We start from the raw sequence: 16,930 nt of genomic DNA on the forward strand, positions 1-16,930 counted from the left end.
TTTAATCAGCCATTTATTTCAGGGTATTGTTTCCAAGTTAACACTTACATTGAGGAAGTTCAGCTGTGTGAACACAATGCTGTTCAAACCGCAGGAAGCATTATTCAGTGAGTATTGTCATAATCTGGCATCTGTTACATGAGCCTATTTACTGTCAGCTGAACAGCTGAAGAGAAAAGATCTCTTCTTCTGTCACATCCAAGGACAACAGTCATTCAATTGAATTGGAAATTGGTTAACTTTTAAAAGTTGTTGACAAGAAAACGTAATAGCCGGCAATGAATAATGAAGCATTTTTCTTTCCTTTGTCCCTTCCCACGATGTTGGCACCCCTGCCGAGGACAGCGTTTCTTACCCAATGGTAACCGTCCTTGAGTAGCTCCCAAGGACAATTGCACAGGGCAGCTCAGAGTCGGCCGCGTTATTGGGGAATCTAGCAGCATGTGGAGGGGAGTTGATGGTCTAGTAGTATTATTGCTGGACTGTTAATTCTGGTAAATATCCTGGAGGCACAGGTTCAAATCCTGGTATGGCAGGCAGCGGAACTTGAATTCAACAAAAATCTGGAATTAATGATGACTGCGCAACCATTGTTGGATAAAACCATCTGGTTCACTAATGCCCTTCAGGGAAGGAAACTGCCATCCTTACCTGGTCTGGCCTACATGTGACTCCAGACCCATAATAATGTGGTTAACTGTTAACCTCTTCAGGGATAAGTGCTGACCTAGCCAGTGATGCCCTTGTCCTGTGAATGTGCTTTTTAAAAGAACATAGGTAAAATTGCCAGGCTTCCTTCCTTAGCAAACCTATCTATCTCAGTCTTAAATATGCACAAGACTCTGTTTCCACAGCTCACTGCGGCAAGCAGTTCCAAAGACTCTAAAACTTTCAGAGAAAAATTCCTCCTCATCTCAGCCTTAAATTGGCACCTCTTTACTCTGAGGCTATGCCCTTTGGTCCTAGACTCTCCCATGAGGAGAAACATTACCTCAGCATTTACCCTGTCAAGCCCCTTAAGAATCCTACATGTTTCAGTGAGATCACCCCTCATTCTTCTCAACTCCAGAGAATAGAATCCCAACCTGTTTAGCCTTTGCTCATCAGACAATTCCTTCAAACCAGGGATCAGCTTAGTAAACCTTCTCATAACTGTCTCCAAGGAAATGACATCTTTCCTTAAATAAAGGGACCAAAACTGCTCCAGATGTGGTCTCATCAGCACCTTGGTGAGTTGCAGAAGGACTTTCCTGCTGTTATACTACAACCTCCTTGAAATAAGGGCCAACATTCCATTAACCTTCTCCTTGCTCAAATGCAACAATATCTGAACAATATCCAGGCTTGGGCCGACAAGTGGCAAGTAATATTCACAGCACACAAATGCCAGACAATGACCATCACCAATAAGAGACTTTCTAACCACTGTCCCTTGGTATTGCCATCACTGAATCCCCCCACTGTCAACAAACTTGGAGTTACCGTTGACCAAAAACTCAACTGGATTCACCACATAAACACCAATGGCTACAAGAGCAGGTGAGAAACTATGGATACAGCAGCAAGTAACTTACCTCCTGACATCCCGAAGTCTATCCACCACCTACAAGGCACGAGTCAGGAGTGTGATGGAATATTCCCCACTTGCCTGGATGGGGGCAGCTCCAACAACACTCCAGAAACTTGACACCATCCAGGACAAGGCAACCCGCTTGACTGGCACCACATCCACAAACATTCAATTCCACCACCACCACGCTCAGTAGCAGCAGTGCTTACTACCTACAGGATGCACTGCAGAAATTCACCAAAGATCCTTAGACAGCACCTTCCAAACCCATGACTACTCCCATCTAGAAGGGCAAGGGCAGCAGGTACTTGGGTACACCACCGCCTGCAAGTTCCCCTCCAAGCCACTCACCACCCTGACTCAGAAATCTACCACTGTTCCTTCACAGTCGTTGGGTCAAAATCCTGGAATTCCCTCCCTAATGGCATTGTGGGTCAACCCCCAGCAAGTGGACTGCAGCGATTCAAGAAGGCAGCTCACCCCCACCTTCTCAAGGGGCAACTAGGGGTGGGCTATCAATGCTGGCCAGCCAGCGACACCCAAGTCCACAAATGAATAAAAAAACCTTCCTGATTTCCTGCTGCTGTACCTGTGAGCTAGCTTTCTGTGTTTTGTACACAGTACCCTGTGAGATATTGTATTATAGGCCTCTAACCCACTCCCAAGAGTCTATATTTAATAACATCTCATTCCCATTTAATTCATTCATAACTCCTTACTTTCAATCATAAAACCGTGGTTTTGCAGTATATCTTACTATTACAATATTGACGAAAATGAAAACATCCCTTTCAACCGACTATTGCCTCTTCACACCTTTAACCCTTATCAAGCCATCAAAAGCCACCTCTGAATAAGTGTCCGTTTTATAAACAATACCATACCCCTCAACCTGAATAGATTACAGGTGTGACAATGCTGCTCCTTTAACAAGGTTATGTTGTCCTTGGCTTTGTTTTCAGAGAGGTCATAAAAGACATAGACTCCAAAAAGTCTGGGGTTTAGGGCCGATTTGATTATAGCTAACAGTTACCACCTCAGGCAAAAGGCTTTTAAGTTTTAAAAAAAAAACACTTGTACAATGATAGGGGAATGGTCAGTTCTCCCAGCTCAGGTTTGGTTTGGTTTTAGCAGTCTGGCTGTTCACTGAAAGGCAGTCAGTCAGTGAAGCTGCTGACCCAAGAAACAGCTCGATGGAAGAAGGTGTTCCCTGCGGAATCTCTCTGCCATCTCTCTCTCTCTCTCTCTCGCTCCTGTAAGATCCTGTGTTTTGTGCCAAGAGGTGTTTATGGGGATTGTTGCAAGTATTTGGAACAGCATCATTAAGTTGGTATAATTTGTTGAGTTTTCAGATCAGTTAAGTTATTTGGTACCATTTGTTTGTGTTTCATTCAGTAATCTTGTTAATAAATTCTGTTTTGTTGAAAACTAAGTGGTTGGGTCAGCTGCATCACTCCTGGAATATCCGCGTTACATCAACTTAAAACAACAAGCAAAGTTAGGGTCTGGGCTATTTCTTGAAATGTTTTGAGGGAGTCTGGCCTGGTACATAACAGATTGAGGGCTCTTTGCGGGATTTGTTCTATAGTTCCAAATTGGGATTGGGATTGTTGGAGTCAAAGGCAGCAAGTGGTGGGTGTTAGTGTCTTTTGTCCCGGGTGTTGAATTCGATTGGTTTAAATGATGTTTGGGATATCAATGCCTCTTCCAGTCACCACGAGTTTTCTGGGGATGGAAGGGGTGACCTTGGGGGTTTTGTAAAAGGTGATTAAGGCCAAGCTGCTGGGATTAACAGACAGGCTGGGCTTGGAGCTGCCTCCTTCCATGAGTAAAGGAGAGATAATTACAGCAATAGCTCAGCATTCAAATTTGCTGGAGACGCCACCAGAATCTTTAGAGAGAGCTAAAATTCAACTGAAAATGAAGCAGATTGAGTTAAGGAAAGGAAAGGGCAACAGAAATGAAACAGTTTGAATTACGAGAAAAAGCCAAGGACACCATAGCATTGTTAAAGGAGCAGCATCATTACACAGAACACCAAATGGTTAATGTACTTGTTGAATATCTTTAAACAGGGCCACTAGGCCCTTAACTGACAAAACAGCACTTCGGTGAAACTGCATGAATGAATGAACTCACACCGGCAAATAGTAAACAAATCTCTTGACCCAGCTGCAGTAATCAGTTTAACATCGTTTACTCTTCTATTAAATACATCAAAATTTCTAACCTCTTTAGAGTATCTAGGCCAAGTATTATTACTAACTTAAAAGACAAAAGGATTAACGTCTCTTAATTATGTAAGCAGACTGGACAGAAACTCTTAGATTAGATTCCCTACAGTGTGGAAACAGGCTCTTTGGCCCAACCAGTCCACACCGACCCTCTGAAGAGTAACCCACCTAAACCTATTTCCCTCTGACTAACAGACCTACCACTATGGGGCAATTTAGCATGGCCAATTCACCTAACCCACACAGACACAGGGAGAATGTGCAAACTCCACACAGACAGTCGCCCGAGGCTGGAATTAAACCTGGGACCCTAGTGCTGTGAGGCAGCAATGCTAACCACTGAGCCACTGTGCTGCCTTAATCTTATCAGGAATACCAGCCAGCACTTAGCAAATGTGTAGGCCATCTCCTGCTTCCTGAAACCTTTGGGTATTATAGATAAAACAATGTAACACCACAGTGATGGAATTTTAACGTATATAAGAATGGTAGATAAAGAGGCAACTGTAAGAGCTGTACTTTGGGATTCCATTGCTGCCTTGAACTGTGCTACTGCGGTAGCTGAATAAAGAGGCCATTTTCACCACTCACCAACTTCGGTCATTATTTGAACACGATCCCACAGCCCCCAAGTCTGCCATTTTTCTCCATTTAAATAATGGACTGGACACTGGCTTACAATTCTGAATTATGAGCACAATCACATTGCTACTGTCTCCCCAAAGACAAGTCCCAAGCCAATTCCTTATTGTCCTGGAGATGTAACATAAATACAGGGGAACCTCAATTATCCGGACGAGGTGGGTGGGCACTAGTTCGTTCGGATAATCGATTATTCGGTTAATCGAATAAATGCTTTTCCTCTGGGGCCCGGAGTTGGAAGGGGCAGGAGGTTAGGGTACACACCTCTGTAGAACTCCAGGGAAAGTGTGGGGAGAGAGAGAGAGGGCGGGAGGTCAGTCATTTGGAGATGGTACCTGTTTAATTACTCTAAACAAAAGACGCGATCACCACTGGAAACACCTCTTTGATATAATGTTTCTATCAGGACCTCGAGATCTCCTTCAGATAATCCGTTTTTCGGATAATTGGTATTCGGATAATTGAGGTTCCTCTGTACAAGCACTTATGGTCACCACTAGGTCACGCATTTGGAAGAATTCATATTTGATTCCTGACGGAAACAGAAATTGGAGAATTGTGTGCCAGACAGAGATAGAGGGGTAAAAACAATGACTGCAGATGCTTGAAACCAGATTCTGGATTAGTGGTGCTGGAAGAGCACAGCAATTCAGGCAGCATCCGAGGACAGGCAAAATCGACGTTTCGGGCAAATGCCCTTCATCAGGAATAAAGGCAGAGAGCCTGAAGCGTGGAGAGATAAGATAGAGGGGGCCCAGTACTTCCTCAAGATGCTTGTGTGTGGTTGCTGCGTTTGACGCATCTGTCAAACTTCCAGCTCAATCTGACAGTCCCTTCGCATTTCCGTTGTGGACTCTCCCTCTACTTTTTAATCCAATTTCCCAATATTGGAGAAATGTTGTTTCTTTCCTGTCAGGTACAAAGCCGAAACAAAACTGAAAATAACAAATGTGTGTGGGTTCCCTGAAAGTCCACACTGTAGGGATTCCGTGATCTATGGTCACACCACTCACCAGTGATATTTGCAACAAGGCATTTCACATGACACTATTTCTACAGCAGGGTAAGGATGAGGCTCAAAAAAATTGCAGAACACTGATATTTGGAAATAGAAACGCTGGGTTCTCAAATTTATTGAAATGTCATCAACTTGAAATGCTATATTTTTAATCATTTCACAGTTGCTGCCTGAACTTTACCAGTAATTTTAAATGTAACTCAGTGCTCACAGAGCTGAGGGATTTCATTAGAGGTTTGAACTGTGAAATTCAGTGGATTATTTCCCCTTTCCTCCTCCTAATAGCAAATCACACTCAAAACTCAAAACAAGTCACATGGAGATGGACAACAGCCAAGACATAGGGCACAGGAGTAGGCCATTCAGCCCCTCTTCACTTTTCTGCCCCTCATAACATCATGGCTGATCTGACTGAGGCCTGAACTTCATTCTCCTGCATGTCCCCATAGTCCTGAACCCCCCCTTGTCGATCAAAGACCTGACAAACTCAGCCTCGAATATATTCAATTCATCTCCTCCTGTGGATTGTCTACAGTTTGTCTGTCATTTTACCAACCATGGCATCTGGTCAAGACATTAGCATCTCCGGATCAGGCTGATCCCACTGTACCGTTTTTATCGAGCTGGGAGCTTCTTCCAAATCTATCTGGTAAAGAACTTCTTTCCCTCCAACATAAACAGTGCTTCCCTCACGGAGCGTGGTTGTATATTCCTCAGTCGAGCGAAATGGGGACCGATCTTGAATTTCAGCTGTAAAGATAGAAAAGAGCACGGATTATTGATCAACGCAAAAGGCAGGGAAAAGAACAAATTGTCATTGGAATGAAATGGTAACCATGGCGATGGGATCTCAAGGAGTGGCTGAAACGGCCCAATTTCCCATAACGAGGATGATGCCGTGTAAACACGACATGTAGACCCAGATTAACACAAGCATTCTCTCTCTGAACGTGCCCATTATAGTTTCTCCACTGGGATAATGAGTGATGGGGGAGCGGTTATCTCGACCTTGGACCAGCTCTCAAATGCAGACCGGCTCAGTATCCCACAAGAAGCCCTGATTATGGTACCTCCTGAAAGCAAGGGGATAGGCAGCATTAGGTCGTTGAGAGAACTGCACACAATTACATTATTTATCACAGTTCTCAGTGTGAAGTGTGTTGCTGGAAAAGCACAGTAGGTCAGGCAGCTTCTGAGGAGCAGGAGAATCGATGTTTCGGGCAAGGGCTTATGCCCGAAACGTCGATTCTCCTGCTCTGCGGATGCTGCCTGACCTGCTGTCCTTTTCCAGCACCACACTTTCGACTCTGATCTCCAGCATCTGCAGTCCTCACTTTCTCCTAGCTCTCAGTGTGAGCCTTATACACTCCTTCAGAAGGAACAGGTGTGATCAATATTCATGTTCACTTAACCACGGAGAGTGACTGTTGGGTCTATCCAAAGCCAATGCAAAATCATGTAATTCAATGAAGAAGGTCTCTCAGTGCAGTGAATGGTATCCCCTTCCTCTGAGCCAGGGGATTCAGATTCAAATCTCACTCCAGGCAATCACTGGTCCAGGAAGGTGTGTTGGAATGTTGCAAAACAGGGAGATCATCAAGTTTTAACCCTATTACATGCTAGAAAGTGAGAGAATCGGCCACAGGATGGGAAGAAATTGGAGTCTCTAATAGCTGTCTCTCCAAGCTACAATATACACGACACAAAAGTGTCTGTCACCATTAGCTGGAGCACGAGGATGAATGAGATTGGTGCTAACACACTGAGTTTAAATCCTATTCTGGCTGTATTTGGGACGTGCCCCATTGTAATATGAAGCCATCCTCAGATGGCTAGCTGGAGAAGGGATTACAATTGCGTTGATATTGCTGAGCATTAGAAGCCTTTGTGCTGACAGAAACAACATTGATTCACCGTCCAATTGTTTCTGGGGTGCTGCACCTTGGAAGGGAAACTCCTCCATGCTGGACGAAAATACCCTTTCAGTCCACAGTCACTGTTTCCCAAATTTATCAGGGGTTTCACTCCACCGACCCTTAGGTTCTTTCAATTTTGTGTCCTCTGTTTCCTCAGGGACAACTCTCCCTCATTTACTCTTTAAAAATGTGTCGCCATTTTGAACGCCTGATTTACATTTCCCCATTGTCTTCCCTGTTTCAAACCTCAGGTTTTCTGAGATCCTCTGAAGAAGAGTCACCGGGCTCGAAACGTTGACTCTGATTTCTCTTCACAGACACTGCCAGAACTGCTAAGCTTTTCCAGCCATTTCTGTTTTTGTGTCCATTTCTCTGACCGTCCCATATCATTGACGTCCTGCACAATATTCTGGTAAATGTAATGGGTTGCAGTGGCTCAAGAAGGCAGGTCATAATCACCTTCTCACTGCAATTAAAAGTGGGCATTTGGTACTTGTACTGAAGCCCATATCCCAAAAATAGATTTTTTAAAATTTCACGCTAATTAGTGAATTTCACGCTAATTAGACACAAATCTTTGGGCCTTTCTTGCTGCAGTGTTAAGTAGGTTAAAATGGGTACTGCAGGTGCTGGAGATTCGGGCTTTTGCCCGAAACATCGATTTTCCTACTCCTTGGATGCTGCCTGACCCGCTTTTCCAACACTCCTCTAATCTTGACTGCTGCAGTGTTAAACCGATTCATCTTCCTTGATTGCACTGCACCCTTTGGTAGTAATGGACTGGGAACTGCAGATGCTCCTGGCACTGAGAGTGGGTTGATGGGTTGAAAGACCTGGAAGCTGCTTAATAAAAATAAAAACAAATACCCCAAAACATCCACCAAGTCAGGAAACTGTTTCACCAACTCTATGATTATCAACCCTTCTAACTCACTCCACAGTTTCTCCATGACCCACTCTGTCCTGTTGTTTCTATTATGATTGCCGATGTTTAGAATTCACTGAGTTTTATGGTAAAGCTGTTTTCAACTATGATTTACAGATCATTCCACCCATAAGCTTCAAACCTCAATAACACCATCATCTGTTTTTCTTCTGTCCTGTTTTCCTCTCTCAACATTTTGCCTTTTGCATTTTGTTCCACTCATGTATTTCTGGAACATTACATTGTCATTCTATTCCAGTGGTTTGGGATGCGGCCTGCATCACAGTTGACCAACCAAGCCTTGGCACAATTCATTTTTACATATTTTAGAAGACAGAAAAATAAATTCTTCCTCTTAATGTTCATTCTTGGGACAAGGGCATTGCTGGCTGGGCCAAGCTTTATTGACAGTCCCTAGAGTCGTACAGCCATCGAGCCCAGACAAAGACCCTTCAGACTAACCATTCCGTGCTGACCACAATCCCAAACTAAACTAGTCCCACTTGCCTGCTTTTGGCCCATATCCACTCAAACATTTCCTGTTCATGTACTTATCCAAATGTCTTGTAACTGTACCCGCATCTCTGGAAGTTCATTCCACACCCGAAACCACTCCCTATGTAAAGATGTTGCCCCTTCTGTCTTTTTGAAATCTTTCTCCTCCCATCTTGAAAATATGCTCTTTTGTCTTGAAATCTCCAACCCTTGGAAAAGGGCACCTGCCATTCATCTTACCTATACCCCTCATGATTTTATAAATGTCTATAGGGTCACCCCTCCACCTCATATGCTCCAGTGAAAACGGTTCCAGCCTACAGTGAGGTGGTAGTGGTGGTGCGCTGCCTTTTTGAACCACTGCAGTCCATGTGCTAGACCACTATCTGTTATGGAGGGAATTCCAGGATTATGGCCAGCAACACTGAAGGAACGGCGATAATTTCCAAGTCAAGATGCTGAGTGGTTTGTAGGGAACTTGCAGGTGTATCTGCTGCCTTTGACCTTTTAGATGGAAGTTGTCATGGGTTTGGAAGCTGCTGTGTTAGGAGCTTCGGTGAATTTCTGCACATGGTACACATTGCTACGCAGTGCATCCATGATAGAGGGAACGGATGTTTGTGGATGTGATGCCAATCAAGCAGGCTGCTTTGTCCTGGATGACATTGAGTTTCATGAGTGTTGTTGGAGCTGCCCCCATCCAGGCAAGTGCGGAGTATTCCATCACACTCCTGGCTTGTACCTTGTAGATGGTGGACAGGCTTTGGGGAGTCAAGAGGTGAGTTACTTACCATAGTATTCCTAGCCTCTGATCTGTTCTTGTAGTCACTGTAGTTATATGGCCAGTCCAATTCAGTTTCGGGTCAATGGTAACCCCAAGATGGTTAACAGTGAGGGATTCAGTGATGGTCATTGCCTGGTATTTGTATGATGTGAACGTTATTTGCCACTTGTCAGCCCAAGTCTGGATATAGTCCAGATCTTGTTGCATTTGATCATAGACAGTTTCGGTATCTGAGAAGTCGTGATTGATGCTGAACACTCATCATCAGGGAATCATCAGGGAACTTCCCCACTTCTGACCTTATGATGGAGTGAACGGCATTGATGAAGCAGCTGAAGATGGTTGAGTATAGGACCCTACCCTGAGGAACTCCTGCAGAGATGACTAGAACTTAGATGACTGACCTTAAACAACCACAACCACCTTCCTATGTGTCTCGTATGACTCCAATTAGGGGAGAGTTTTCCCATTAATGCATGCTATTTCCTATCTTGCTCAGGCTCCTTGCTGCCACACTTAGTTGAATGTAGTCTTGTTCAGGACAATCACTCCCACTTCTCCTCTCTCTGTATTCAAACTGAGATTGTAATGAGGTCAACAGTTGAGTGGCCCTGACAGAACCCAAACTGGCCGTCACTGAGCTGGGCAAGTGCTGTTTGATAAAAACTAATAATAATTCCTTCCAATATTTTACGATAATAGACCTTGGATTGATGAAGCCTTAATTGACCGAATTGGATTTGTCCTGTTTGTGTACGGGACATACCTAGACAATTAGATTCCCTCCAGTGTGGAAACAGGCCCTTCGGCCCAACCAGTCCACACCAACCCTCTGAAGAGTAACCCACCCAGACCCATTTCTTTGTAACTAGTGCACCTAACACTATGGGAAATTTAGAATGGCCAATTCACCTGACTGGGATATCTTTGAACTGTGAGAGGAAACCACACCACCTGGTGGAAACCCATGCAGACACATGGAGAATGTGCAAACTCCACACAGGCAGTTGCTCAAGGCTGGAATTGAACCTGGGTCCCTGATGCTGTGAGGCAGTAGTGCCAACCACTGAGCCACCGTGCCACCCCAACCACCATGCTGCCCCAATTTTCCGCATTGTCAGGTAGATGCCAGTGTTGTAACTGTACTGCAAGAGCTTGGCTAGGGGAGAGGTATGTTCTGGAGCACATGTTTTCAGTACTATTGCTGAAACCTAACAGGGGGCACAGTCTTCACAGTATCCAGTACCGTTAGCCGTTTCTTGAATTCACGTGGAGTGAATCGAATTGGCTTAAGATTGACAACTGTGTTCCAATGTGTAATATAATATATTAATGTTCATTCTCTGTGCAAACCACAGCCCAGTTGATCTTCACTTCATTCCATCTGCTCGTTCTCACAGCCCTTTCCTTCTCAAGTTTATGTAGCTTCCCTTTCAAGGCATCGTTACCTTTCACCTCAAGTGTTCCTGCTGAGGAGTCATTTTGTTGCGCAGCGGATAATATCACTATCAGAAGTTTCGGGTTTGAGTCCCACTCTGGGACTTGATAGCCAAGGAAGGTACGCTTGTACCCTGGCCAAGACCAACAGCGTGTAAAGAATTTCTGGTGTGCCTAAAGCAGGCAGTGACAGTGGGATGGGTCACCTAGTTGCATGCGTTATGTGGAACGCCACTCCTCAAATTATATGCTACAGCAGCTTATTCCGGGAAGAAAATAAAAGCTTATGGAAACATAGATGGCACTTGTTTTGACTGCCAGCTACATCAATAAGATAGAGAAGACTGCAGTCATGCTACACTCTAACAGTTCTCTCGGCAACTTCCTCTTGAATTTCCTACTGAATTTACTGGTACACTCAATTTGATTTCCCCAAAAATGAAAATATTTTGTCAACATCTACCATCTCAAACCTGTCCCTAATTTTAAAAACTTTTTCATCTCTCATCTGTCTCTCTTCTGAGAAAAGAGAACAAAGCTGTTCAGAATTTCCTGAAATTGGAAACCTTACAGAGTCAGCCTCCAGGATTCTCAATTTCAGTACTATCCATCACCTCATACCAGCAGGTACAAAACCTCAACAATGGTCCGTATTGTGGCTCAGTCGTTAGTACTGCTGCCTCACAGCACCAGGAACTCAGGTTTGATTCCACCCTCGGGTGACTGTCTGTGTGCAGTTTGCACATTAGAACATAGAACATAAAACATAGAAGAATACAGCGCAGTACAGGCTCTTCGGCCCTCGATGTTGCGCCGATCCAAGCCCACCTAACCTACATTAGCCCACTATCCTCCATATGCCTATCCAATGCCCGCTTAAATGCCCATAAAGAGGGAGAGTCCACCACTGCTACTGGCAGGGCATTCCATGAACTCACGACTCGCTGAGTAAAGAACCTACCCCTAACATCTGTCCTATACCTACCCGCCCTTAATTTAAAGCTATGCCCCCTTGTAATAGCTGACTCCATACGTGGAAAAAGATTCTCACTGTCGACCCTATCTAAACCCCTAATCATCTTGTACACCTCTATCAAGTCACCCCTAAACCTTCTTTTCTCCAATGAAAACAACCCCAAGTGCCTCAGCCTTTCCTCATACGATCTTTCTACCATATCAGGCAACATCCTGGTAAACCTCCTCTGCACCCGTTCCAGTGCCTCCACATCCTTCCTATAGTATGGCGACCAAAACTGCACACAATACTCCAGATGCGGCCACACCAGAGTCTTATACAACTGCAACATGACCTCAGTACTCCGGAACTCAATTCCTCTACCAATAAAAGCCAGTACGCCATATGCCTTCTTCACCGCACTATTTACCTGGGTGGCAACTTTCAAAGATCTGTGTACATGGATACCAAGATCCCTCTGCTCATCCACACTACCAAGTATCCGTCCATTAGCCCAGTACCCCATCTTTTTATTACTCTTACCAAAGTGAATCACCTCACACTTAGCTACATTGAACTCCATTTGCCACCTTTCTGCCCAGTTCTGCAGCTTATCTATATCCTGCTGTAACCTGCCACATCCTTCCTCACTGTCTACAACTCCTCCGACTTTCGTATCATCCGCAAACTTGCTCACCCAACCTTCTAACCCCTCCTCCAGGTCATTTATAAAAATGGTCCCAAAACAGATCCTTGCGGAACACCGCTAGTGACAGCACTCCAAGATGAACCTTTGCCATCAACTACTACCCTCTGTCTTCTTCCAGCCAGCCAACTCCTAATCCAAACCTCCAACTCACCCTCAATGCCAAACCTCCGTATTTTTTGCAGTAGTCTACCATGGGGAACCTTATCAAACGCCTTACTAAAATCCATATACACCACATCTACCGCTTTCCCCTCGTCCACCTCCTTAGTCACCTTCTCAAAGAATTCAATAAGGTTTGTGAGGCACGACCTGCCCTTCACAAAACCATGCTGACTATCCTTGATCACATTATTCCTATCCAGATGTTCATAAATCCTATCCCTTACAATTCTCTCTAAGATTTTGCCCACAACATTCTCCCTGTTTCTGCGTGGGTTTGCTCCGGGTGCTCTCTGGTTTCCTCCCACACTCCAAAGATGTGCAGGTTAGGTGGATTGGCCATGCTAAATTGCTTGTAGTGCTCAGGGATATGCAGGCTAGGTGGGTTAGCCGTGGAGAATGCAGGATTACAGGGATAGGGTAGGGGGTACGTCTGGGTGGGATGCTTTTCAGAGGGTCAGTGTGGACTTGGCACACTGTAGGGATTCAGGGATAACACCTCCATGTCAATTGCTGCAATTTCATTTCATCACCCAGCTAGCTGACTAATCTTGATTCACCTTGACAAATCTCTGCTGGCGCCCTGCGAACGATGAATGAATCAATGCATCCTAATGCAATGTCATCACCACTAATCATCCAACAGGTATAGTGACAGATGCCTGAACAATGCCATGAGATGACAGACTAACCCACCACTCACTCGTTATCGCCCAGTGAGATTGTGCAATCCCTTCATTGCAATTTGATCATCCTGTTCCCCCTGTAAGGTATGCTCTCAGTCTTTATCCTGTCAAACTCCTGAAGACCTGACCTGTCAGCCCCTGTTCCTCCAACAAAAATGCAAAACACTGCGAGTGCTGAAAGTCAGCAACATGCAGAGAAATTGATGTCAAAGCTCAGCATGTCTGACAGCATCCGTAAATAAGTTAAGGTTTCAGGTTTCAGAGAAGAAGTTTTAAGTAAGGCAATTTCTGTCTTTCGCTCTTTCTCCAACGACTGTGTAATCTTTCCTGACTGTGTAACCTGATAACAAGACTCTGTTGTCATTAAAGTGTGAATGCCAGTTCTCTAGAAACTGGTGAGAAACGTCGAGGCTGATTATATTTCTGTGGATGGCACTTTAAAACGTTAAACAACACACAACGCCAAGTTACAGTCCAACAGGTTTATTTGGAAACACTAGCTTTCAAGGTGGCTCACAGTCATAGGGCACCTCACACCTTAAATGCATAATCTGGGCTGACAGGAAATCATTCCCAACGAAGGGCTTTTGCCCGAAACATTGACTCTCCTGCTCCTCGGATGATGCCTGACTTGCTGTGCTTTTCCAGCACCACACTCTCGACTCTAATCTCCAGCATCTGCAGTCCTCACTTTCACCGACCAATTGTTCAAGTTCCCTTGAGGCAGTAACTTTTAAAATGTTCTGTGATTTACATATGAAAGAACTGAAACCAATATGTTCACTCTAAAAGATGAGAAACTTAACAAACAATCCAGATCTTTTTCAACGTATAATTTCAATAATATCACACTGTAAACTTTTGCTATAAATTCTATGTCTTACGATCTTATACTCCACAATCACCTGATGAAGGAGCAGTGCTCCGAAAGCTAGTGCTTCCAAATAAACCTGTTGGACTATAACCTGGTGTTGTGTGATTTTTAACTGAGGAAAGAGACATCTACAATGACAGTGCCAGTATCACCTGGGACAAAAACCTTTACAATGACAGATATGGATCACCAGAAGGAGAGAATTCACAAAAGAGAATGACAGGGAGAAATAGATAGTGTAAATGGATACAGATACTAGAGATAGTGATTAATGAGAGCCAAAGATCAAATGATGCTGATTAAACCATAGGCACACAGATCAGCATGGAGAGAGAAAAACAGATGGAGATAGATTAAATAAAGGTATAGAAGAAAATAAAGAGCTAGTCTTGTTGGTCCAGTGCTTTCTCTCCACAGATGCTGCCAATCCTGCAGAGTTTCTCCAGCAATTTCTGTTTTTGTTTCTGATTTCCAGCATCCACATTTCTTTGTTTTTAGAAATAAAAACAAACAGCTTTTCTGTCCGTCCCGGGTGCATTGAGGGCGATAATGGGAGCAAATGGCTGGAGATATAGATTGACAGAGAGATGCAGAGCTCAGTGAAAGAGTTGGAATAATGCAAGTCCCAAGCCCCAGGCTGCCCCAGAACTGGGGACAAAATAGGCCGGCGACACTGGAGAGTATTCAGCGATATAATTTAAATCCCCTCCCTCACTGAGTGCTCACAGTTTACACACACCCACCACAAACGCACAGACACACACACACACAATGCCCTCCCCATGGAAATGGGGTCAGGAGCCCCTACTTACCCCTCAGATTCAGTTTGAGTCGGGGTAAGGTACTGGATGAGGCGCTGCTGAGGAGGAGCGAGAGGAAGAGACGGAGCAGAGACATGTCTGGCTCTGGATTCTGTGTTAAGTTCCTGACAGACTGAGCACTCTTCAGCTCCCCCCTTCCCTTTCAGTCTGAGCTGCACCCCCTGCAGTGGGAGGGACTATAGTGGGTGTGAGGAAATGTCTCTGTACTGCAGTTATACTGAGACACTGTAATCATGTAGAGATCCGATTACAGTCACTGGTTAAATATCTAACATTACCAAACAGAAATACTTCATCAATGCGATGCTCCTCATATTGGCGTGTAAAATGATGACTTTAAAAATTCATCCATGGGAAGTGAGCGCGGCTGGCTGGACCAGTTCTTGTTTCTATCCCCTAGTTACTCTGGAGAAGGTGTAGATGGGTTATATTCTGGAACCAATTAGTATACAGTACAGTATTTACTATAGAGACACACTGTGCTGTTAGAGAGAGTATTCCAGGACTTAGACACGAAAGGAACAGCGATTTACTTCCAAAATAGGATGTTGGGAAGGGTAGGTGCTGCCTTATTCTCCAACATGGTAGAACTCATAGGTTTGGAAGGTGTTGTCTGAGGAGCCTTGATGAATTTCTGCAGTGCATCAGTGGTAGGCACTGCTACTGCTCAGCTTTGCCTGTGGTGAATATTTAAGGCAGGGAATGGGGCGCTGGTCAAGAAGACTGATTTATCCTGATTTGGAGATGCCGGTGTTGGACTGGGGTGGACAAAGTTAAAAATCACACAACACCAGGTTATAGTCCAACAGGCCTAATTGGAAGCACTAGCTTTCGGAGCTACTCCTTTATCAGGTGGTGGTTGTCCTGGGTGGTGTCACGCTTCTTGAATATTAATGAAGCACATAATATTCCATCACCTGAATCGTACCTTGAATGGGGGATCTAATATAAGGGGAGTGGATCTTAATGTGTACTGTTAGATGCTGAAGGTTTTTGCCTGTAGCTAGAGACTAATTACTTGTAAAAACAAAGGCACTCTCGTTCGATACCAAAACCATGTCTGTGCCTTCTGTTGACTAGGTTCTGAAGATCAGCTAAATTGGGGAAATTATTGCGTACTTTTGAAAATCTTTAACTTTTCAGTGAATCTGGGAAATAACAGAACTTGATTTCCAGGGCATTTCCCTTCTTAGATATGATAGCCTTTATTTAGTTTCCAGATTGTCTTATTGAATGTTTTAATTCAACTGACTGCTGTCAGGGGAATTTGAACTTGAGCCCCCAGATCATTCGGCTGTGACTTTTAGTGACATTATTACATCGTTACCATTTGGCCCCCTTAATCTGTATACTGTATATTTAGAGCAGAAATTGCTTTTGTACCACTCAAAAAGGGATCTGAAATAAAACATTACATTCCAGAACACAATTTAGTGAAAAGGAGAATCAGAAAATACATTGTCAAAGAAAAGGCATACAATGACTGGCTCTGTTTTCCCCAGCTCAGAAATGACTAGGGACAATCACTGTTCTACTCATGATCAGTGAACACGAGGGTCAGTCAGTTGTGTCCCATGTGATATCCTTCTCAGTAACCAGTTCTTGATTTCTCTCCTCACGGTAACATTGGGAGAATGTGAGGCCAGAGAATATATGGACCATCTTGCAGCGTGGCACTGCCCGCAGATGGGCAAAGGTCAGACTC

At 44.3% G+C, this 16,930-nt stretch overlaps 1 protein-coding gene across 1 annotated transcript in view; it reads right to left on the reverse strand.

The window, feature by feature from the left end:
* Positions 1 to 15,371, reverse strand: part of LOC122542615 (semaphorin-7A-like) — a 51,158-nt gene extending 35,787 nt beyond the window's left edge. Inside the window, exons 1-2 of the mRNA XM_087982134.1 lie at positions 15,217 to 15,371; positions 6,075 to 6,214 (exon numbers count right to left, since the gene is read on the reverse strand). Of these exons, the coding sequence (XP_087838260.1) occupies positions 6,075 to 6,214; positions 15,217 to 15,301 (225 nt within the window). The 5' untranslated portion in view covers positions 15,302 to 15,371. The remainder of the gene's footprint in view (positions 1 to 6,074; positions 6,215 to 15,216) is intronic.
* Between the last annotated feature and the right edge of the window lie 1,559 nt (positions 15,372 to 16,930).

This window comes from Chiloscyllium plagiosum, unplaced genomic scaffold (genome assembly GCF_037043375.1).
Source record: "Chiloscyllium plagiosum isolate Xiang-an unplaced genomic scaffold, Cpla_swu_hap1 HiC_scaffold_42, whole genome shotgun sequence".
Taxonomy (NCBI): domain Eukaryota; kingdom Metazoa; phylum Chordata; class Chondrichthyes; order Orectolobiformes; family Hemiscylliidae; genus Chiloscyllium; species Chiloscyllium plagiosum.